Source organism: Lithobates pipiens, unplaced genomic scaffold (genome assembly GCF_037356315.1).
Source record: "Lithobates pipiens isolate NorthernLeopardFrog02 unplaced genomic scaffold, aLitPip1_a1.2 Scaffold_60, whole genome shotgun sequence".
In the NCBI taxonomy this organism is placed as follows: domain Eukaryota; kingdom Metazoa; phylum Chordata; class Amphibia; order Anura; family Ranidae; genus Lithobates; species Lithobates pipiens.
In genome coordinates this window covers 2,083,132-2,108,909 of record NW_027507882.1, presented here as the reverse complement: position 1 = coordinate 2,108,909, position 25,778 = coordinate 2,083,132, and the positions used below count along the sequence as shown (strand labels likewise).

The following is a 25,778-nucleotide window of genomic DNA, read 5'->3' as shown; positions in this document are numbered from 1 at the left end:
TCCCGTGCTTAGAACTGTCCCTGCACAAAGTGTCATTTGTGCAGGAAAAAAAGTATTTTAAAATCACTTGCGGCTATATTGTCGGCTCCCCGTAATACAGAGAACACTCAATGAGTGTTCTCTGTATTAGCCGACAATTCATTCATTCATTGATAAAAAATAAAATTAAAAAAAAAGCGTGGAGGTTCCCTTAACCACTTGCCGACCGCCTCACGCCGATGTACGTCGGCAGAATGGCACGGGCAGGCATAAGCACGTACATGTACGTGATTTGCCTCCCGCGGGTCGGGGGCCCGATCGGGCCCCCGCCCGGTGCCTGCGGCGGTCGGTTTTCGTTCGGGAGCGATCCCGGACGAGGGGACGGCCATTCATTCATGGCCACCCCCTCGCGATCGCTCCCGACGAATGGAAATCCCCGGTGACATCACTTCCTCTCCTGTAATGTAAACACAGGAGAGGAAGTGATGTATTCTCTCCTCCGTGTCGGTATTTTTCGTTCCGACACGGAGGAGAGCGGATCAGTGAGTTGCACCAACACATCCCACACACAGTAGAACATGCCAGGCACACTCACACCCCCCCTTTACCCCCCGATCACCCCCCCAATTACCCCTGCCCCCCCAGTCACAGTGACACCAATGTCATTTTTTTTTTTTTTTTTTTTTTTTTGCATTGGTGTCATTTGTGACTGTAATAACTGTTAGGGCAGTTAGGGTTAGCCCCCTTTAGTTCTAATGTACCCCCCTAACCCCCCCAATAAAGGTTTAACCCCGTGATCACCCCCCGTCGCCAGTGTCACTAAGGCTGGGTTCACATTGCAGCGGTTTATGAGAACGAATGTGATTCGCACCGCACTGCAGTGCAAATCACATCCGATCTCTGTGCGATTCGAGTTCAGCCATTCGCCGCACCCGCCGCACCCGCCACACCCGCCGCACCCGCCGCAAATTCGCACGGGACCCTTTTTTTGGCCCGCAGCAGAATCGGATCGCATGGGTGTTCACACCATGCGATCCGAGTTTGCAGATCGCACTGCGATATGCGAACTGATCTGGGGGTGTCAGTAACATTTCACTGACACTCCCAGCAGTTCGCATAGGGCAGTGTGAACTGCCGCCGGGAGGCATGCGATGCGGGAACCCGCCGCGGATTCGCGGCGTTTCCGCATCGCTCCAGTGTGAACCCAGCCTAATAAGCGATCATTTTTCTGATCGCCGTATTAGTGTCACAGGTGACGCTAGTTAGGCAGGTAGGTATTTAGGTTCGCCGCAGCTTTTTATAGCGCTAGGGACCCCCATATACTACCGCATAAAGCCCCCTGATTGCCCCCTAGTTAACCCTTTCACCAGTGATCACCATATAACTGTTACAGGTGACGCTGGTTGGTTAGTTATTTTTTTATAGTTTCAGGGCACCCGCCATTTATTACCTAATAAAGGTTTAACCCCCTGATCACCCGGCAGGTGTCATTTGTGACTAATAACTGTTAGGGCAGTTAGGGTTAGCCCCCTTTAGTTCTAAGGTACCCCCCTAACCCCCCCAATAAAGGTTTAACCCCGTGATCACCCCCCGTCGCCAGTGTCACTAAGGCTGGGTTCACATTGCAGCGGTTTATGAGAACGGATGTGATTCGCACCGCACTGCAGTGCAAATCACATCCGATCTCTGTGCGATTCGAGTTCAGCTATACAGATAGTATGGCTGAATTCGTGTCGCACCCGCCGCACCCGCCGCAAACTCGCACGGGACCCTTTTTTTGGTCCGCAGCAGAATCGGATCGCATGGGTGTTCACACCATGCGATCCAAGTTTGCAGATCGCACTGCGATATGCGAACTGATCTGGGGGTGTCATTAACATTTCACTGACACTCCCAGCAGTTCGCATAGGGCAGTGTGAACTGCCGCCGGGAGGCATGCGATGCGGGAACCCGCCGCGCATTCGTGGCGTTCCCGCATCGCTCCAGTGTGAACCCAGCCTAATAAGCGATCGTTTTTCTGATCGCTGTATTAGTGTCACAGGTGACGCTAGTTAGGCAGGTAGGTATTTAGGTTCGCCGCAGCTTTTTATAGCGCCAGGGACCCCCATATACTACCGCATAAAGCCCCCTGATTGCCCCCTAGTTAACCCTTTCACCAGTGATCACCATATAACTGTTACAGGTGACGCTGGTTGGTTAGTTATTTTTTTATAGTTTCAGGGCACCCGCCATTTATTACCTAGTCTCACTAGTGTACCCCTAAATTTAGGGGTGTCTACTTTCTAAAATGGGGTCATTTGGGGGGGGGGGTTTGTGCCATCTTGGCATTTTATGGCCTTCAAAACTGTAACGCCCTTAGAAAGCCTGAAGGCGGTGCTTGGTTTTTGGGGCCCCGTACGCGGCTAGGCTCCCAAAAAGTCCCACATATGTGGTATCCCCGTACTCAGGAGAAGCAGCAGAATTTATTTTGGGGTGTCATTTCACATATGCCCATGGCATGCGTGAGCAATATATCATTTAGTGACAACTTTGTGAAAAAAAAAAAAAGTTTGTAATTTTCCCGCAACTTGTGGCAAAATATAAAATATTCCATGGACTCAACATGCCTCTCAGCAAATAGCTTGGGGTGTCTACTTTCTAAAATGGGGTCATTTGTGGGGGTTTTGTGCCATCTTGGCATTTTATGGCCTTCAAAACTGTAATAGGTAGTGAGAAGTGAACTCAAAAAATTACGCCCTTAGAAAGCCTGAAGGCGGTGCTTGGTTTTCGGGGCCCCGTACGCGGCTAGGCTCCCAAAAAGTCCCACATATGTGGTATCCCCGTACTCAGGAGAAGCAGCAGAATTTATTTTGGGGTGTCATTTCACATATGCCCATGGCATGCATGAGCAATATATCATTTAGTGACAACTTTGTGAAAAAAAAAAAAAAAAAAAAAAAAGTTTGTAATTTTCCCGCAACTTGTGGCAAAATATAAAATATTCCATGGACTCAACATGCCTCTCAGCAAATAGCTTGGGGTGTCTACTTTCTAAAATGGGGTCATTTGTGGGGGTTTTGTGCCATCTTGGCATTTTATGGCCTTCAAAACTGTAATAGGTAGTGAGGCGTGAAATCAAAAATTTACGCCCTTAGAAAGCCTGAAGGCGGTGCTTGGTTTTCGGGGCCCTGTACGCGGCTAGGCTCCCAAAAAGTCCCACATATGTGGTATCCCCGTACTCAGGAGAAGCAGCAGAATTTATTTTGGGGTGTCATTTCACATACGCCCATAGCATGTGTGAGCAATATATCATTTAGTGACAACTTTGTGTAAAAAAAAAAAAAAAATTTTTTTTTTGTCATTATTCAATCGCTTGAAAATAAAATATTCAATGGGCTCAACATGCCTCTTATCAATTTCCTTAGGGGGTCTACTTTCCAAAATGGGGTCATTTGGGGGGGTTTTGTACTGCCCTGTCATTTTAGCACCTCAAGAAATGAGATAGGCAGTCGTAAACTAAAAGCTGCGTAAATTCCAGAAAACGTACCTTAGTTTGTAGATGTGACAACTTTTGCGCAAACCAATAAATATACAATTATTGACTTTTTTTTTACCAAAGACATGTGGCTGAATACATTTTGGCCTAAATGTATGACTAAAATTGAGTTTATTGGATTTTTCTAATAACAAAAAGTAGAAAATATCATTTTTTTTCAAAATTTGCGGTCTTTTTACGTTTATATCGCAAAAAATAAAAATCGCAGAGGCAATCAAATACCATCAAAAGAAAGCTCTATTTGTGGGAAGAAAAGGACGCAAATTTTGTTTGGGTACAACATTGCATGACCGCGCAATTACCAGTTAAAGCAGCGCAGTGCCAAAGTGTAAAAAGACCTCTGGTCATTTACCAGCAAAATGGTCCGGTCTGAAAGTGGTTAAATTAAATTACCAGGCCCTTCATGTCTGCTATGGATATTAAGGGGAACCCCGTGTCAAATAAAAAAAAAATAATTGACGTGGGGGTCCCCCAAAATATCCATACCAGACCCTTCAGATTTGGTATGGATATTAAGGGGAACCCCGCATCAAATTTAAAAAAAAATTGACGTGGGGGTCCCCCTAAAAATCCATACCAGACCCTTTATCCGAGCACGCAACCTGGCAGGCCGCAGGAAAAGAGGTGGGGACGAGAGAGCGGCCCCCCTCCCTCCTGAACCGTACCAGGCCACATGCCCTCAACATTGGGAGGATGCTTTGGGGGTCTGTGACCCCTCAAAGCACCATGTCCCCATGTTGATGGGGACAAGGGCCTCATCCCCACAACCCTGAGCGGTGGTTGTGGGGGTCTGCGGGCGGGGGGCTTATCAGAATCTGGAAGCCCCCTTTAACAAGGGGACCCCCCAGATCCCGCCCCCCCTGTTTGAAATGGTAAGGGGGTACAAAAGTACCCCTACCATTTCACAAAGAAAGTGTAAAAATGGTTAAATAAGACAAACGTACTTTTGAAAAATTCCTTTATTAAATATAAAAAAAATTAAAAAAAGATTTGAGTGGTGCTAATCCACTCTTGCTATCCAGCGACGGATCTCCGGGGTCCAGCGATAGATGATCATATCCAGCGACGGGTGATCTCTCAGTCCAGCGCCGTCCATACATCCGTCTTCTGTCTCCACTGCGGAAACAGTTCGGGGATCCTAGCGCTGACGTTTCTTATATTAGGAGGGAGGGGCCACCCGTCACCTGACCACGCCCCCTCTGACGCTGGTGAGGGAACCCAGGGGAACGTATGGGTGACCCCGCACCCTCTCATGTAACGGAAACCTGCGTTACATCAGAGGGGGCGGGGTCACCCATACGTCGCTGGGGAACCCCTGGCTTCCCTCACCAGCGTCAGGGGTCAGGTGATGGGTCGCCTTCCTAATATAAGAAACGTCAGCGCTGGGATCCCCGCAGTGTCTCCGCAGTGGAGACAGAAGACGGATGTATGGACAGCGCTGGTCTGAGAGATCCCCCGTCGCAGGATATGATCATCCATCGCTGGACCCCGGAGATCTGTCGCTGGATAGTAAGAGTGGATTAGCACCGCTGGAATCTTTTTTTTATTTTTTTTATTTTTAATAAAGGAATTTTTCAAAAGTGTGTTTGTCTTATTTAACCATTTTTACACTTTCTTTGTGAAATGGTAGGGGTACTTTTGTACCCCCTTACCATTTCAAACAGGGGGGGGCCGGGATCTGGGGGTCCCCTTGTTAAAGGGGACTTCCAGATTCTGATAAGCCCCCCGCTCGCAGACCCCCACAACCACCGCTCAGGGTTGTGGGGATGAGGCCCTTGTCCCCATCAACATGGGGACATGGTGTTTTGAGGGGTCACAGACCCCCAAAGCATCCTCCCAATGTTGAGGGCATGTGGCCTGGTACGGTTCAGGGGGGAGGGGGGCCACTCTCTCGTCCCCCCCTCTTTTTTTGCGGCCTGCCAGGTTGCATGCTCGGATAAAGGGTCTGGTATGGATTTTTAGGGGGACCCCCACGTCAAATTTTTTTTTCAATTTGAGGCGGGGTTCCCCTTAATATCCATATCAGACCTGAAGGGCCTGGTAATTGAATTTAGGGGAACCCCCACGCTTTTTTAATTTTTTTTATCAATGAATGAATGAATTGTCGGCTAATACAGAGAACACGGATTGAGTGTTCTCTGTATTACGAGAGCCAACAATTTGGCCGCAAGTGATTTTAAAAGACTTTTTTTCCTGCACAAATGACACTTTGTGCAGGGACAGTTCTAAGCACGGGAAACATGCACCCCTTCACAGGCACACTATAGACACCCCCCATGTACCAAATTTAAAGGAATATTACACTTTTATTGTTTCCCTTTAATCATTATTAAAATCACTGCTCCTGAAAAAAGTCAGTTTTTAAAACTTTTTTTTGCATTGATCCATGTCCCCTGGGGCAGGACCCAGGTCCCCAAACACTTTTTAGGACAGTAACCTGCATATTACCCTTTAAAATTAGCACTTTATATTTCTCCCATAGACTTGTATAGGGTGTTCCGGCTTTTCGAATTTGCCGCGAACAGCCCAAATTGTTCACTGTTCGCTGAACAGGCGAACAGGCAACGTTCGAGTCGAACATGAGTTCGACTCGAACTCGAAGCTCATCCCTAGTGTCCAGCTGCATGTGAGTCTCATGAGGAGAAGCCAGCTACCTGCCCTGCATGTTGGACCTCATGGAATCACTATTTGTTCTATGGAGTCTCAGGAACACTAATCATTGTTTATGATGTGGGTTGTGTTGCCATTGAGTTTGTTATAACAACAATTTTAGATTATTTGTACTGTATTGAAGATATTTATGTTCACTGAAATTTTGTCTATTTATCCCTTTTTAAAGGGTATAATGCTGGTATATTTATTTATTTCCTTTTATTATCCAGGGGGATTAATATTTTACCAAGAGCTTGGGTCGAAGGTGGGAGTTGCTTTACAGCACAGGTTTTGGTACATGGGTATCTATATATACAGTACCACACCTGTGGAGTTCCTCTGGATCAGGGCTCTCCAAAGTTTCTAAACAAAGAGACAGTTTACTGTCCTTCAGACTTTAGGGGGGCCGAACTATGGCCATTGGGCGTCGAAATTTTCCTGGGATCAGTGGGATTAAACAATGCATCTTTGGTATTAGGGGAAGAAATAGTGCCCCCCTGCTGGTGTCAGTGGGAGGAATAGTGCCCCATCAATAGTGTCAGTGGGAGGAATAGTGCCCCATTGTTGGTGTCAGTGGGATTACTAGTGCCACATCCTTGGTGTCAGTTTGAGGAATAGTGCCCCATCGTTGGTGTCAATGGGAGAAATAGTGCCCCATGGTGTATGTCAGTAGCAGGAATAATGCCCCATTGTTGGAGTCAGTGGGAGGAATAGTGTCATGTATCAATGAAAGGATAAGCGCCCCAAGGACAGGCTAAAAGCAAGCAAGGGGCCGCATCCTGGCCCTGGCCCGCAGTTTGGAGACCACTGCTCTAGAAGCTGGAAATCACTGTAGTAGGTGCTGCTATTCCATTGATCTCCACTAGCTTTCAGATCCCGTACCGAGTAACTGCCCTGATGCATTCTGAACATAGTAGGTTGACCATTTGGTAAGGGTGCCATTCAAAGAACACTTTACATTTCCTAAATGAATTGAAAGTGTTGTGTGATTGGACAAGGTGAAGAGAAGGGGAAGTGATATCATGCTGTCTACCCTGTCCACTCAGTGTGCGCTCTGAATTCATTCAGAAAATGAATATGTGGTAGTTCAGTGTGTCCTGCTGTCACTATCTTAACTGATGCCAATTGATCCTATATAGTAGATAGTTATTATTTCTTGACAATGAGCACAATCATTATTTCTTTTTTCATCGGCCAGGGATGGTTTATATGGTCCAAGCTGGACCAACGTAACTATGTATAAAATATCCATACCTGGAATACTTCTTTAACCCTTTTTTTAGAACTGACAATGGAATCTGATAGCACAGTACAGACACGATTAATTATAGTAAACATAAGTTCCACAGCCTTGTCATAAACATTATATAAGGGGAAGCTAAGCAGCTAGTTCAAGTAAGTGAAAAACACTTAAAAATGTAGGCAGGAATTTTATTTATGTATGTACGAGGGTTTGTAAATTTGCTGTCCCCTCAAAATAACTCAACACATAGCCATTAACCACTGGCAACAAAAGTGAGTACTTAAATGAAAATGTCCAAATCAGGCCCAAAGTGTCAATATTTTGTGTGCCCACTATTATTTTCCAGCACTGCCTTAACCCTCTTGGGCATGGAGCTCACCAGAGCTTCATAGGTTGCCACTGGAGTCCTCTTCCACTCCTCCATGACGACATCACGGAGCTGGTGGATGGTAGAGACCTTGCGCTCCTCCAACTTCCATTTGAGATTGCCCCACAGATGTTCAATAGAGTTTTAGGTCTGGAGATATGCTTGGCCAGTCAATCACCTTTACCCTCAGCATCTTTATTGAGGCAGTGGTCATCTTGGAGGTGTGTTTGGGGTCGTTATCATGTTGGAATACTGCCCTGTGGTCTGCGAAGGGAGGGGGATCATGCTCTGCTTCAGTATGTCACATTACAAGTTGACATTCATGGTTCCCTCAATGAAATGTAGCTCCCCAGTGCCGGCAGCACTCATGCAGCCCCAGACTATGACACTCCCACCACCAAGCTTGACTGTAGGCAAGACACACTTGTCTTTGTACTCCTCACCTGGTTGCCACCATACATGCTTGACAGGACATGGTTCCAGTAATCCATGTCCTTGATCTGCTTGTCTTCAGCAAAGTGTTTGCAGGCTTTCTTGTGCATTATCTTTAAAAGAGGCTTCCTTCTGGGATGACAGCCATGTAGACCAATTTTATGCAGTGTGCGGTCTGAGCACGACAGGCTGACCCACCACCCCTTCAACCTCTGCAGCAATGCTGGCAGCACTCATACGTCAATTTCCCAAAGACAACCTCTGGATATGATGCTGAGCACGTGCACTCAACCTCTTTGGTCGACCATGGCGAGGCCTGTTCTGAGTGCAACCTGTCCTGTTACACCACTGTATGGTCTTGGCCATCAGCTCAGTTTTAGGGTCTTGGCAATCTTCTTATAGCCTAGGCCATCTTTATGTAGAGCAACAATTCTTTTTTTCAGACCCTCAGAGAGTTTTTTGCCATGAGGTGCCATGTTGAATTTCCAGTAACCAGTATGAGAGAGTGCAAATGATAAAACCAAATTTAAGACACCTGCTGCTCATTCACACCTGAGACCTTGTAACACTAATGAGTCGCATGACACTGGGAAGGAAAATTGGCTAATTGGGCCCTATTTGAAAATTTTCACTTAGGGGTGTACTCACTTTTGTTGCCAGCGGTTTAAACATTAATGGCTGTACACTCACTACTTTACATTGTGGCAAAGTGAAATGTCATTTCTTCAGTGTTGTCACATGAAAAGCTGTTTGTTCACTAAGGTTTGTTTGTTCACTAAGCACCAAGGTAGATTCTATTTACTAATTAGGTGACTTCTGAAGGCAATTGGTTCCACTGTATTTTAGTTAGGAGTATCAGAGTAAAGGGGGCTGAATACAAATGCACGCCACACTTTTTACATATTTATTTGTAAAATATTTTGAAAACCATTTATCATTTACCTTCCACTTCACAATTATGTGCCACTTTGTGTTGGTCTATCACATAAAATCCCAATAAAATACATTTACGTTTTTGGTTGTAATATGGCAAAATGTGGAAAATGTCAAGGGGTATGAATACTTTTTCAAGACACTGTAAATACTGTATATATACATACAATAATATAATATAATATAATATAATATATATGACACATTTAATAATTCAATATAATAATATAACAATAGAATAATAGAATAATAATACAATAAACTGGTAACAATGTTTAACATAATGTAATAAATATTATATAATATAATAATATACAGTATTATATGATAAACCTGCAGCAGTTAATAATTCAATATAATATAATAAAATAACATAACAAACCTGTAACAATATAAAATAACATAATCATATATAATTACCTTGTAACAAAATATAGTATATTATCAATGTTATCCCAATTTAGCCGCAAACTTTGTAATACATTGTAAAAACCCACCAAAAACACCTAATGCCGCGTACACACGAGCGGACTTATGTCCGACAGACTTCCGAAGGAGTTCCGCCGGAGTTCTGCCGGAGTTCTGACGGACTTTCCGAATGAGCGGACTTGGCCACACACAATCACACCAAACTCCGACGGATTCGAAGGTGATGACGTATGACTGGACTCGAATAAGGAAGTTCATAGCCAGTAGCCAATAGCTGCCCTAGCGTCGGTTTTAGTCCGTCGGAATAGCATACACACGAGCAAATTTTTCGGTAGGAACTAGGTCCGGCGGAGTTCCGTCGGAAAAATTTGAAGCATGTTCCATTTTCTAAAGTCTGTCAGACTTTTGCGAATCAAAAGTCCGTTGCAGCCCACACACGATCGAATAGTCTGCCGGAATCATTCCGTCAGACTTTGGATGTTGAAAAGTCCGCTCGTGTGTACGGGGCTTAAGTTTGCCTTTCCTTTTGCCTCCAAAGCATTTCACAAAAACTTTACCAAAATCTTCCAATTTTTGCACATTTTTGCAGAAATTTCAGAGGAAAAAAAACTCTTAATTTCATTTATCCCTACTACCCTACACATCAAAATATACCCTGTCAGTCACTTTGGAATAACTCTGCTGCAGTATATATATACTGTAACTATACTGAGCTCATTGTGCTTTATAAGCCCATTTTTTAACCAGTTGCCGACCGCCGCACGCCGATGTACGTCGGCAGAATGGCACGGGCAGGCATAAGGGCTTACATGTACGTCCCTTGCCTCCCGCGGTTCGGGGGCCCGATCGGGCCCCCGCCCGGTGCCTGCGGCGGTCGGTTTTCATCCGGGAGCGATCCGGGACGAGGGGGCGGCCATTCATTCATGGCCACCCCCTCGCGATCGCTCCCGACGAATAGAAATCCCCCGTGACATCACTTCCTCTCCTGTAATGTAAACACAGGAGAGGAAGTGATGTATTCTCTCCTCCGTGTCGGTATTTTTCGTTCCGACACGGAGGAGAGCGGATCGGTGAGTTGCACCAACACTCTACACACACAGTAGAACATGCCAGGCACACTCACACCCCCCCTTTACCCCCCGATCACCCCCCCAATTACCCCTGCCCCCCAGTCACAGTGACACCAATGTCATTTATTTTTTATTTTTTTTGCATTGGTGTCATTTGTGACTGTAATAACTGTTAGGGCAGTTAGAGTTAGCCCCCTTTAGTTCTAATGTACCCCCCTAACCCCCCCAATAAAGGTTTAACCCCATGATCACCCCCCGTCGCCAGTGTCACTAAGGCTGGGTTCACATTGCAGCGGTTTATGAGAACGAATGTGATTCGCACCGCACTGCAGTGCAAATCACATCCGATCTCTGTGCGATTCGAGTTCAGCCATTCGCCGCACCCGCCGCACCCGCCACACCCTGCCGCACCCGCCGCAAATTCGCACGGGACCCTTTTTTTGGCCCGCAGCAGAATCGGATCGCATGGGTGTTCACACCATGCGATCCGAGTTTGCAGATCGCACTGCGATATGCGAACTGATCTGGGGGTGTCAGTAACATTTCACTGACACTCCCAGCAGTTCGCATAGGGCAGTGTGAACTGCCGCCGGGAGGCATGCGATGCGGGAACCCGCCGCGGATTCGCGGCGTTTCCGCATCGCTCCAGTGTGAACCCAGCCTAATAAGCGATCATTTTTCTGATCGCCGTATTAGTGTCACAGGTGACGCTAGTTAGGCAGGTAGGTATTTAGGTTCACCGCAGCTTTTTATAGCGCCAGGGACCCCCATATACTACCGCATAAAGCCCCCTGATTGCCCCCTAGTTAACCCTTTCACCAGTGATCACCATATAACTGTTACAGGTGACGCTGGTTGGTTAGTTATTTTTTTATAGTTTCAGGGCACCCGCCATTTATTACCTAATAAAGGTTTAACCCCCTGATCACCCGGCGGGTGTCATTTGTGACTAATAACTGTTAGGGCAGTTAGGGTTAGCTCCCTTTAGTTCTAAGGTACCCCCCTAACCCCCCCAATAAAGGTTTAACCCCGTGATCACCCCCCGTCGCCAGTGTCACTAACGCTGGGTTCACATTGCAGCGATTTATGAGAACGGATGTGATTCGCACCGCACTGCAGTGCAAATCACATCCGATCTCTGTGCGATTCGAGTTCAGCCATTCGCCGCACCCGCCGCAAATTCGCACGGGACCCTTTTTTTGGCCCGCAGCAGAATCGGATCGCATGGGTGTTCACACCATGCGATCCGAGTTTGCAGATCGCACTGCGATATGCGAACTGATCTGGGGGTGTCAGTAACATTTCACTGACACTCCCAGCAGTTCGCATAGGGCAGTGTGAACTGCCGCCGGGAGGCATGCGATGCGGGAACCCGCCGCGCATTCGTGGCGTTCCCGCATCGCTCCAGTGTGAACCCAGCCTAATAAGCGATCGTTTTTATGATCGCTGTATTAGTGTCACAGGTGACGCTAGTTAGGCAGGTAGGTATTTAGGTTCGCTGCAGCTTTTTATAGCGCCAGGGACCCCCATATACTACCGCATAAAGCCCCCTGATTGCCCCTAGTTAACCCTTTCACCAGTGATCACCATATAACTGTTACAGGTGACGCTGGTTGGTTAGTTATTTTTTTTATAGTTTCAGGGCACCCGCCATTTATTACCTAGTCTCACTAGTGTACCCCTAAATTTAGGGGTGTCTACTTTCCAAAATGGGGTCATTTGGGGGGGGGGGTTGTGCCATCTTGGCATTTTATGGCCTTCAAAACTGTAACGCCCTTAGAAAGCCTGAAGGCGGTGCTTGGTTTTCGGGGCCCCGTACGCGGCTAGGCTCCCAAAAAGTCCCACATATGTGGTATCCCCGTACTCAGGAGAAGCAGCAGAATTTATTTTGGGGTGTCATTTCACATATGCCCATGGCATGCGTGAGCAATATATCATTTAGTGACAACTTTGTGAGAAAAAAAAAAAAAAAGTTTGTAATTTTCCCGCAACTTGTGGCAAAATATAAAATATTCCATGGACTCAACATGCCTCTCAGCAAATAGCTTGGGGTGTCTACTTTCTAAAATGGGGTCATTTGTGGGGGTTTTGTGCCATCTTGGCATTTTATGGCCTTCAAAACTGTAATAGGTAGTGAGAAGTGAACTCAAAAATTTACGCCCTTAGAAAGCCTGAAGGCGGTGCTTGGTTTTCGGGGCCCCGTACGCGGCTAGGCTCCCAAAAAGTCCCACATATGTGGTATCCCCGTACTCAGGAGAAGCAGCAGAATTTATTTTGGGGTGTCATTTCACATACGCCCATAGCATGTGTGAGCAATATATCATTTAGTGACAACTTTGTGTAATTTTTTTGTCATTATTCAATCGCTTGAGGCAAAAAAATAAAATATTCAATGGGCTCAACATGCCTCTTATCAATTTCCTTAGGGGGTCTACTTTGCAAAATGGGGTCATTTGGGGGGGTTTTGTACTGCCCTGCCATTTTAGCACCTCAAGAAATGAGATAGGCAGTCGTAAACTAAAAGCTGCGTAAATTCCAGAAAACGTACCTTAGTTTGTAGATGTGACAACTTTTGCGCAAACCAATAAATATACAATTATTGACTTTTTTTTTACCAAAGACATGTGGCTGAATACATTTTGGCCTAAATGTATGACTAAAATTGAGTTTATTGGATTTTTCTAATAACAAAAAGTAGAAAATATCATTTTTTTTCAAAATTTGCGGTCTTTTTACGTTTATATCGCAAAAAATAAAAATCGCAGAGGCAATCAAATACCATCAAAAGAAAGCTCTATTTGTGGGAAGAAAAGGACGCAAATTTTGTTTGGGTACAACATTGCATGACCGCGCAATTACCAGTTAAAGCAGCGCAGTGCCAAAGTGTAAAAAGACCTCTGGTCATTTACCAGCAAAATGGTCCGGTCTGAAAGTGGTTAAGGTTCTGATTAATGTTTTCAAGCAAAATCAAAGGCATATATATATACTGTAACTATACTGAGCTCATTGTGCTTTATAAGCCCATTTTTTAAGGTTCTGATTAATGTTTTCAAGCAAAATCAAAGGCAAAATCAAAGGCATATATATATACTGTAACTATACTGAGCTCATTGTGCTTTATAAGCCCATTTTTTAAGGTTCTGATTAATGTTTTCAAGCAAAATAAAAAAAAAAACCATGTATGACTTTATTTGCTCTTTGAATAATTGATTGAAATGTTTCTCCTTCTTCTCTCCTATTTTAGGCACCTTGCTGCTGTCTGCTTATAACTACAACTTATCAAGAGCGCTTGTCTCCAGATCAGCACTGGGAATTATGCTTATTATATTAGCCCTGATTTTGGCACATATAGGTAAATCATACTCATATTTTTATTTCTTATTTTTTTCTAAGTTATCTATAATGTACACTATATAGCCCAAATTGGTGGACAACCTCTCGCTTCTGGCGATCTCAACAGATCCCTACCTTATAATGGAAGTTGGAAAGAAATGGATTCTCTCTTAGACTTATGCCGCGTACACACGGTCGGAATTTCAGCCAGCAAATGACCGATGAGAGCTTTTCATCTGAAAATGCGACCGTGTGTATGCTCCAACGGAATTTAGCTGGCCGAATTCCCGCCAGCAAAAATTTGAGAACAGGTTCTCAATTTTTCAGACGGAAAAACTTTCTATTGGAAATTCCGATTGTGTGCATGCAATCCCGACGCGCAAAAACTCACGCATGCTCAGATTCAACTACGAGATGGATGCTATTGGCTACTGGGTAGTGAACTTCCTTTTTCTAGTCCCGTCATACTGGTTGTACATCACCGCGTTCTTGACGGTTGGAATTTAGTGTGACCGTGTGTATGCAAGACAGCTTGAGCGATATCCCGTCGGAATTCCGTCAGGAAAACCATCAGAGCTTTTTCCTACCAAAATTCCGATTGTTTGTACACGGCATTAGAGCATTTTTTAGCAGTAGATTATGATAGAATAGACCAGTCTTTCTCAACCTTATTAACATGGAGGAACCATTGAAATAATTTTCCAGGCTCAGGGAACCCCTGTTAAAGATTACTATATCAAAAGTTTACAGTACATTAGTGTGATGGTCATTTAGAAGAATGCTCCATACATTTGTGGTCAGTGAGAAGATGATTCCCACCCTTACAGATAGCTATAAAGCTTATTGATAACAGGTTCTCATCTGAGAGACAGAAGTTGCTCATTGCTCAAGGAACCCCTAGTAACCTTTGGAGAAACCGTAGTAATCCATAGAACCATAGCGTTGCAGAATACAGTCAAGGAAGCCCAGATAGTCATGTGTTGGTCCAGCCCAGATTCTCTCAACCTGGGTTCTAAAAAGATAGAGTGTGTGTGTGTGTGTGTGTGTGTGTGTGTGTGGGGCGGGTATTTAATGCCTTCTTAGCCCTTAGGGGTACCATCCCTTGTATAATACATACAGTGCCTTGAAAAAGTATTCATACCTCTTGAAAATTTCTACATTTTGTCATGTTACAACCAAAAACATTAATATATTTTATTGGGATTTAATGTGATAGACCAACACAAAGTGACACATAATTGTGAAGTAGAAGGAAAAGGATAAATGTTTTTTAACATTTTTTACAGAGATAAATATGTGAAAATTGTGGCATACATTTGTATTCAGTCCCACTGAGTCAATACTTTGTAGAACCACCTTTTGCTGCAATTACAGCTGAAAGTCTTTTTGGAGATGTCTCTACCAGCTTTGCACATCTAGAGAGTGAAATTTGTGCCCATTCCTCTTGCAAAATAGCTCAAGCTCTGTCAGATTGGATGGAGAGCGTCTGTGAACAGCAATTTTCAAGTCTTGCCACAGATTCTCAACTGGATTTAGGTCTGGACTTTGACTGGACCATTCTAACACATGAATATGCTTTGATCTAAACCAGTGGTCATCAGCCCTGTCCATAGGGCCCGCTAACAGGCCAAGTTTTATGTATTACCTTGGGGAGATGCAGACTAGAATACTGCAATCACTGAGCAGTAAATTATATCACCTGTGATGTATTTCAGTTATCTTGCAAAACTGGCCTAGTGGGCCCTGAGGACAGGGTTGATGACCACTGATCTAAACCATTCCATTGTAGCTCTGGCTGTATGTTTAGGGCCGTTGCCCTAGTGAAAGGTGAACCTCTGCCCCAGTCTCAAGTCTTTTGCCGTACATACGGTCGGACATTCCGACAAGGTAACGTAGAACACGTACGACAGGACTATAAAGAAGGCAGTAGCCAATAGCTTTCGTCTCGTAATTTATTCTGAGCATGCGTGGCACTTTGTCCGTCAGAATTGTCTACACACGATCGGAATTTAAGCGATCGGATTTTGTTGTCGGAAAATTTTAGGTCCAGCTCTCAAACTTTGTGTGTCAGAAATTCCTACAGAAAAAGTCAGATGAAGCCCACACACAGGTCAGACTTTCCGACGGAAAATGTGCGATCGGATTGTGTTGTCGGAAAATCCGATCGCACATTTTCCGTCGGAAAGTCTGACCGTGTGTTCAGGGCATAACAGTTTTTGGCTCCATCCATCTTCCCATCAACTCTGACCAGCTTCCCTGCTGAAGAAAAGCACCCCCACAACATGATGCTGCCACCACCATGTTTCACTGTGGGGATGGTGTGTTCAGGGTGATGTGCAGTGTTAGTTTTCCACCACACATAGCATTATACTTTTAGGCCAAAAAATTTAATTTTGGTCACAGCTGACCAGAACATCTTCTTCGGCGTTTGTTGTGTCCCCCACATGGCTTCTCAGAAACTGCAAACAGGATTTCTTATGGCTTTCTTTCAACAATGTCTTTCTTCTTGCCACTCTTCCATAAAGGCCAGATTTGTGGAGAGCACGACTAATAATTGTCCTGTGAACAGATTTTCCTACCTGAGCTGTGGATTTCTGCAGCTCCTCCAGAGTTTCCATGAGCCTCTTGGCTGCTTCTCTAATGAATGTTCTCCTTTCCTGGCCTGTCAGTTTAGGTGGACGGCCATGTCTTGGTAGGTTTGCAGTTGTTAAATAGTCTTTCCATTTACGATGATGGATTCAACAGAGCTCCGTGAGATGTTCAAAGCCTGGGATATTTTTTTTTATTAACCGAACCCTGCTTTAAACTTCTCCACAACTTTATCCCTGACCTGTCTGGTGTGTTCCTTAGCCTTCATGACGCTGTTTGTTCACCAATGTTCTCTAACAAACCTCTGCGGGCATCACAGAACAGCTGTATTTATGCTGAGATTAAATTATACACAGGTAGACTCTATTTACTAATTAGGTGACTTCTGAAGGCAATTGGTTCCACTATACAAATGCACGCCACACTTTTCACATATTTATTTGTAAAAAATGTTGAAATCCATTTATCATTTTCCTTCCACTTCACAACACTTTGTGTTGGTCTATCACATAAAATCCCAATGAAATGCATTTACATTTTTGGTTGTGACAAAATGTGGAGAATTTCAAGGGGTATGAATACTTTTTCAAGGCACTGTATAACAAACTACTAAACAAATGGGACTCCTCCAACGTAGCCACACAAATGGGACTCCTCTGACGGAGCCACGCACACTACGTTGCTTTCGGGAAGCTCGAGTATGTGGAACGCCGTTGGAGCACACGACATATAGCTACAGGTGATTTCAAGCTGTAAAGGGCTTTCTTTATGGAAAAACCTTGGTCCCGTGGCCCCTTTTAAAAGGGATACATGAATTATTTGGACTAATGTATTGGAATAGCCCTAAAATACTGCACTCCTGTATTAAGACGGATATACGAGCTGAAGGGACGTTTCCGTATAAGAATTTTTTAATTTTTTTATTTTTTACTTTTTAGAATTTTTTCTTCACCAATAATCAGTGTCAATAAATCTGATTTTTTTTGTACTTGTTTTAACCACTTGCCTACTGGGCACTTAAACACCCCTCCTGCCCAGACCAATTTTCAGCTTTCGTTGCTCTCACACTTTGAATGACAATTACTCAGTCATGCAGCACTGTACCCAAATTAATTTTTTGTCCTTTTTTTCCCCACAAATAGAGCTTTCTTTTGGTGGTATTTGATCACCTCTGGGTTTTTTATTTTTTGCGCTATAAATAAAAAAAAACGAAAATTTGGAAAAAAAACAAATTTTTCTTTGTTTTTGTGATACAGTTATGCAAATTATTAATTTTTCTTCATAAATTTTGGCCATAATTTATACTGCTACATATCTTTGGTAAAAATAACCCAAATGAGTGGATATTATTTGGTCTTGGTGAAAGTTAGAGAGTCTACAAACTGTGGTGCGAATCATACAAAATTGATCACATCTGATGTACTGGTGGCCTATCTCATTTCTTGCGACCCGAACAAGCCAGGAAAGTACAAATACCCCCCAAATGACCCCTTTTTGGAAAGTAGACATTCCAAGGTATTTAGTAAGAGGCATAGTGAGGTTTTTGGTGTTGTCATTTTTCCCACAATTCTTTGCAAAATGAAGATTTTTTTGTTTTTTATTTTTTTCCCACAAAATTGTCATTGTAATAGGTTATTTCTCTCACATGGCATGTGTATATCACAAATGACACCTTAAATTAAATTCTGCTACTCCTCCAGAGTATTACGATACCACATGTGTGGGACTTTTTCACAGCCTGGCCACTTAGAGATGCCCAACATGCAGGGAGCGCCGTCACGTGTTCTAGGAGCATAAATTACACATCTAAATTGATGACTACCTATTACACTTTTGAAGGCCCTGGAGCACCAGGACAATGACACGCGACACTGACGTGGCACTGATGGCAGATGGCAGTGATACATGGCACTGATGGCACGTGACACTGATGTGACACTGACGACAGATGGCACTAATACGTGGCACTGATGACACTTGACACCGATGACAGATGTAACTAATCTGTGGCGCTGATGACACGTGACACTGATGTGGCACTGATGACAGATGGCACTAATATGTGGCACTCATGACAGATGGCACTAATACGTGGCACTGATGGCACCTGACACTGATGACAGATGGCACTAATATGTGGCACTGATGACACGTCACACTGACAGGTGGCACTGATGACACCTGACACTGACAGGTGGCACTGGGGATACATGGCACTAGGGACAGGTGGCACTGGGGACACATGGCACTAGGGACGGTTGGCACTGGGGACATGTGTCACTGAGGACAGGTGGCATGTGGCACTGGGGACAGGTGGCACGGATAGGTGGCACTGGGGACAGGTGGCACTGGGAACAGATGAAACTGTTAGGTGGCACTGGGGACAGGTGGAATTGATAGGTGGCACTGGGGAAACATGGCACTGACAGGTGGCACTGGGGACAGATGGCACTAATATGTGGCACTCATGACAGATGGCACTAATACGTGGCACTGATGACACCTGACACTGATGACAGATGGCACTAATATGTGGCACTGATGACACGTCACACTGACAGGTGGCACTGATGACACCTGACACTGACAGGTGGCACTGGGGATACATGGCACTAGGGACAGGTGGCACTGGGGACACATGGCACTAGGGACGGTTGGCACTGGGGACACGTGTCACTGAGGACAGGTGGCATGTGGCACTGGGGACAGGTGGCACGGATAGGTGGCACTGGGGACAGGTGGCACTGGGAACAGATGAAACTGTTAGGTGGCACTGGGGACAGGTGGAATTGATAGGTGGCACTGGGGAAACATGGCACTGACAGGTGGCACTGGGGACAGATGGCACTGATAGGTGGCATTGGGGACAGGTCGCACTGGGGACAGATGGCACTGATAGGTGGCACAGGGGACAGATGGCACTGATAGGTGTGTGTGTGTGTTTTACTGTGTGTGTGTACACCCACTGTCGGTCGCTGCAGCTGCAGCACGGAATGTCTCCCTCCTCACATGCTGTCTCTGTGTGAGGAGGGGAGCCGGCGATGAGAGATGATCTCATATGTTTACATATGAGATCACCGCTCATTGGATAGCCCGATCGAGTGCTAAATGGCCACTGTGATTGGCCATTTAGCACGATCTGTGATTGGCTGTGTCCGAGGGAAACGGCCAACACAGAACTTCCCCGATGTGTGCCCGCGTCGGCGCGCATTAGGGAAGTAAACAGGAGGACGTCCAGGGACAGCCTCCCGGCAGATAGTCCCGACAAAGTCCGCTCTGTAGCCGTCTTTTGGCTATAGGGCGGGCGCGAATCGGTTAATCAACTTTTTTTTAATAAAATGAGAATTTTTTTTTTAAATACTACACTATGGAAGCCATTCTTTGTTTTATATGAGGAAAAAATTGGAGATAATTGGGTCTGATACTAACAAGAAGGAATATACTTCTTCTGGATCTGACTCTTGGAATCTCTGGTGAGTGGGGACCCTTGTGGGGGAGCACTCGAGTCACTTGAAGATTACATGAGCACGAAAGTCACTTTATGAAATTTTTGCTGGATTTTTCACAACAAAAGAACTACGTTTTGTGGACATTCATTTGTTTTTTTCTGTTTTTCCTGCTTTTATTTTTCAATTGTATTCTATTTTTACTATTTTATTTTTATATTTAGATTTTTCACATAAATTGTTGTATATACAGTATATATATATATATATATAAAACCCTTGGGTTTTGGGTTTTTACCTAATTACCGTTTACTGCACTATATATTAGCACGTATATGGTATATAATTTTTTTTTAACCACTTCGCGCCCGCGCTATAGCCAAAAGATGGCTACAGCGCGGACGCTAACTGCCGGGAGGGCGTCCCTGGACATCCTCCTGTTTACTTCCCTCTGCATGCCGCCGCGGTTGCGTATCGGGGAAGTTTTGTGTTGGCCGTGTCCCTTGGACACAGCCAATCACAGATCGTGCTAAATGGCCAATCACAGCGGCCATTTAGCTCTCAATCGGCGTGTCCAATGGGAGGTCATCTCTCACTGCTGGCTCTCGCTCCTCACACAGAGACAACGTGGTGTGAGGAGGGACAGATGAACGGCTGCAGCGTCACTGAAAAGTAACAACGCACACACAGTAAAACACACACAGTGAAACACACACACATGCCCACCTGTCCCCAGTGCCACCTATCAGTGCCATATGTCCCCTGTGCCACCTGTCCCCAAGGCCACCTTTCCCCAGTGCACTTATCAGTGTGATCTGTCCCCTGTGCCACCCGTCCCCAGTGCCACTTATCAGTGCCATCTGTCCCCAGTGCCACCTGTCAGTGCCATGTGTCCCCAGTGCCACTTATCAGTGCCACATGTTCCCAGTGCCACCTATCAGTGTCATCTGTCCCCAGTACCACCTGTCCCCAGTGCCACCTATCAGTGCCACCTGTCCCCAGTACCACCTGTCCCCAGTGCCACCTATCAGTGCCAGCTGTCCCCAGTGCCACCTGTCAACAGTGCCACGTGCCACCTGTCTCCAGTGCCACCTGACCCCAGTGCCATGTGTCCCCAGTGCCACCTGTCAGTGTCACGTGTCATCAGTGCCACGTATCAGTGCCACCTGTCAGTGTCAGGTGTCATCAGTGCCACGTATCAGTGCCATCTGTCATCAGTGTCAGGTTTCATCAGTGCCACGTATCAGTGCCATCTGCCATCAGTGCCACGTGTCATTGTCCTGGTGCTCCAGGGCCTTCAAAAGTGTAATAGGTAGTCAACAAGTTAGATGTGTAATTTATGCTCCTAGAAAAAAATGTGATGGTGCTCCCTGCATGTTGGGCCTCTCTAAGTGGCCAGGCTGTGAAAAAGTCCCACACATGTGGTATCATAATACTCAAGAGGAGTAGAAGAATGTATTTTGGGGCGTTATTTGTGATATACACATGTGAGAGAAATAACCTATTACAATGACAATTTTGTGGTAAAAAAATAAAAAATAAAAAAATCTTCATTTTGCAAAGAATTGTGGGAAAAAATGACACCAACACCAAAAACCTCACCATGTCTCTTACTAAATACCTTGGAATGTCTACTTTCCAAAAAGTGGTAATTTGGGGGGATTTGTAATTTCCTGGCTTGTTTGGGTTGCAAGAAATGAGATAGGCCACCAGTACATGTGTGATCAATTTTGTATGATTTGCACCACAACTTGTAGACTCTCTAACTTTCACAAAGACCAAATAATATCCACTAATTTGGGTTATGTATACTAAAGATATGTAGCAGTATAAATTATGGCCAAAATTTATGAAGAAAAATTAATAATTTGCAAAAAATTTTATCAAAGAAACAAAGAAAATTTCTTTTTTTTTCAAAATTTTCGGTCTTTTTTCATTTATAGCGCAAAAAATAAAAAATCCAGAGGTGATCAAATACCAAATGAAAGCTCTATTTGTATAAAAAAAAGGACAAAAAATGTATTTGGGTACAGTGTTACATGAATCTGAAAATTGGTCTAGGCAGGAGGGGGGTTTAAGTGTCCAGTGGGCAAGTGGTTAAGCACTTTTTGCACTTTATTGTGGAGTAATAACTATATATAACTGGGTATTACACACTTTTGGAACAAATACATACAAACGGTATCACACCGTACACTATTGGAGATACAGAGCTGGTGTTGTATGACCCAGTATGTGCATATAAAGGTAAAATACCATACAATATTGAATAGATAGAGTTAGGTGTATATGGGATAGGATCTGCAGTCCCCTGCTAGGGTGGACAATCTGGTACCCACAGAAGGTTCAAGTGTAACCTCTTGTGAATTATATTTTCGTTACATCTTTGGAAATATATAGGTTGGCCTTTAGAGGTGTACATATACGTTATAAAATAGATCCTGGACCCTTATACTGTCAGTCAAACACACTCTATATATATAAAAAATTCCTAACTCCACTGCTTTCTATTGGAAAGACTTAGGGTATAGTAATAAGATATAGGCCCATATACCAGGTAGCGCCAACAACCCCATTTTAGTATATGAAAATTTTTCTTGTAAAGACTCCTGGTGGGAGTTTTTATTTTTAGGAGAGGCAGCAACCATGGGCGTCCGCAGCAGGGGGCAAGGGGGGTCAAGTGCCCCCCCTGGAATCCCCAAGGTGTTGCAGCCGCCGCCATGCTGCATTTTTTTTACTGAGTCCGCCGGCGGCTGCATCCTCCGCTCTCTCCTCTGGATCACAGAGCGGGCTGCCTCTGTGTTCGGCGGCAGCTCTGTAACATGCCCCCCCCCCCCAGACCTGCTTGTGTGATAGTAGAGAGAATTAACGTTCCGCCTATCACACAAGTCGGTCGGGGGGGCGGGGCCATGTTACAGAACGGCCGCCGTACACAGTCAGCCAGCGCTTTTATCCATAGGAGGAGATGCTGCAGGTAAAGCCTGTCCTGTGTGCCACAGTGCCTGGATAGGAGGATTGGGGGGGCTGCAGGGGGCCCCCTGCCAATTCTCCTATCCAACTTATTTTACTGTCCCCAGTTCACCTTGTGCTCCCTGCTCCCCCCCCCCCCCAGTGCTCTCCTCCACCACACTCTCCTGCCTCCCCCCAGTGCTCTCCTCCACCACCACACTCTCCTGCCCCCCCCAGTGCTCTCTCCTCCACCATCACACTCTCTTGCCCCCCCCAGTGCTCTCCTCCACCACCGCACTCTCCTGCCCCCCCCAGTGCCCTCCTCCACCACCACACTCTCCTGCCCCCCAGTGCTCTCCTCCACCACCACACTCTCCTGCCCCCCTCCAGTGCTCTCCTCCACCACCACACTCTCCTGCCCCCCCCCCCAGTGCTCTCCTCCACCACCACACTCTCCTGCCCCCCCAGTGCTCTCCTCCACCACCACACTCTCCTGCCCTCCCCTCAGTGCTCTCCTCCACCACCACACTCTCCTGCCCTCCCCTCAGTGCTCTCCTCTACCACCACACTCTCCTGCCCCCCGTGCTCTCCTCCACCACCACACTCTCCTGACCCCCCCAGTGCTCTCCTCCACCACCACACTCTCCTGCCCCCCCCGTGCTCTCCTCCACCACCACACTCTCCTGCCCGCCCAGTGCCCTCCTCCACCACCGCACCCTCCTGCTCCCCCCGTGCTCTTCTCCACCACCACACTCTCCTACCCCCCCCCCAGTGCTCATCTCCACCACCACACTCTCCTGCCCCCCCCGTGCTCTCCTCCACCACCACACTCTCCTGCCCCCCCCCCCCCAGTGCTCATCTCCACCACCACACTCTCCTGCCCCCCCCCCAGTGCTCTCCTCCACCACCACACTCTCCTGCCCCCCCCAGTGCTCATCTCCACCACCACACTCTCCTGCCCCCCCCAGTGCTCTCCTCCACCACCACACTCTCCTGCCCTCCCCTCAGTGCTCTCCTCTACCACCACACTCTCCTGCCCCCCCCCGTGCTCTCCTCCACCACCACACTCTCCTGCCCCCCCAGTGCTCTCCTCCACCACCACACTCTCCTGCCCCCCGTGCTCTCCTCCACCACCACACTCTCCTGCCCGCCCAGTGCCCTCCTCCACCACCACACTCTCCTGCCCCCCCCCCTGTGCTCTCCTCCACCACCACACTCTCCTGCCCCCCCAGTGCTCTCCTCCACCACCACACTCTCCTGCCCTCCCCTCAGTGCTCTCCTCCACCACCACACTCTCCTGCCCCCCCCCAGTGCTCTCCTCCACCACCACACTCTCCTGCCCTCCCCTCAGTGCTCTCCTCCACCACCACACTCTCCTGCCCCCCCCAGTGCTCTCCTCCACCACCACACTCTCCTGCCCTCCCCTCAGTGCTCTCCTCCACCACCACACTCTCCTGCCCCCCCCCCCAGTGCTCATCTCCACCACCACACTCTCCTGCCCCCCAGTGCTCTCCTCCACCACCACACTCTCCTGCCCCCCCCCATGCTCTCCTCCACCACCGCACCCTCCTGCCCCCCCCCGTGCTCTCCTCCACCACCACACTCTCCTGCCCCCCCAGTGCTCTCCTCCACTACCTCACTCTCCTGCCCTCCCCTCAGTGCTCTCCTCCACCACCACACTCTCCTGCCCTCCCCTCAGTGCTCTCCTCCACCACCACACTCTCCTGCCCTCCCCTCAATGCTCTCCTCCACCACCACACTCTTCTGCCACCCCCAGTGCTCTCCTCCACCACCACACTCTCCTGCCCTCCCCTCAGTGCTCTCCTCCATCACCACACTCTCCTGCCCCCCCCCCAGTGCTCTCCTCCACCACCACAATCTCCTGCCCTCCCCTCAGTGCTCTCCTCCACCACCACACTCTCCTGCCCCCCCCCCAGTGCTCATCTCCACCACCACACTCTCCTGCCCCCCCGTGCTCTCCTCCACCACCACACTCTCCTGCCCCCCCCCAGTGCTCCCCTCCACCACCGCACCCTCCTGCCCCCCCCCCCTGTGCTCTCCTCCACCACCACACTCTCCTGCCCCCCCCAGTGCTCTCCTCCACCACCTCACTCTCCTGCCCTCCCCTCAGTGCTCTCCTCCACCACCACACTCTCCTGCCCTCCCCTCAGTGCTCTCCTCCACCACCACACTCTCCTGCCCTCCCCTCAGTGCTCTCCTCCACCACCACACTCTTCTGCCACCCCCCAGTGCTCTCCTCCACCACCACACTCGCCTGCCCTCCCTCCCCCCCAGTGCTCTCCTCCACCACCACACACTCCTCCCCCCCACAGTGCTCTCCACTCCCCCCAGTGCTCTCCCCCTTGCCCCCCCCAGTGCTCTCCTCCACCACACTCTCCTGCCCCCCCCACACTTTTCTCCTCCCCTGTTCTTGCTGCCCCCCTGCTCTCCAGCTCTCCCCATCCTTCTCTAGCCACCATCCCAGTGCTTTCCCCTCCTGTCCCCCCCCCCAGTGCTCCCCCGCCCTGTTCCCCCCAGTGCTCTCCACTCTGCCCAGTGCTCCCCCCATCCCCCCTCCCACAGTGCTCTCCTCTCCCCCCAGTCATCGCCCCTCCATGCTCTCCCCCTGTTCTCCTCCGCAGTGCTCTCCCCCTTGTTCTTTCCCCCCCATTGCTCTCCACTCCCTCCAGTGCTCTCCCCCCCCCCCAGTGCCCTCCACTTCCCCCACTGCCCCCCCCCCCCCAGTGCTCTCCTCTACCCTCCAGTGCTCTCCCCCTGTTCTTCCCCCCCCCCAGTGCTCTCCACCCAGTGCTCTCCACTC

The 25,778-nt window shown here is 47.2% G+C and overlaps 1 protein-coding gene across 3 annotated transcripts in view; it reads left to right on the top strand.

Moving 5' to 3' along the window:
• Positions 1–25,778, top strand: part of LOC143958278 (uncharacterized) — a 195,578-nt gene that overhangs the window by 20,339 nt on the left and 149,461 nt on the right. For all 3 annotated transcript variants that reach the window (XM_077467795.1, XM_077467798.1, XM_077467796.1), the window contains exon 2: positions 13,885–13,992. In XM_077467795.1, coding sequence (XP_077323921.1) covers positions 13,885–13,992 — 108 coding nt within the window. The remainder of the gene's footprint in view (positions 1–13,884; positions 13,993–25,778) is intronic.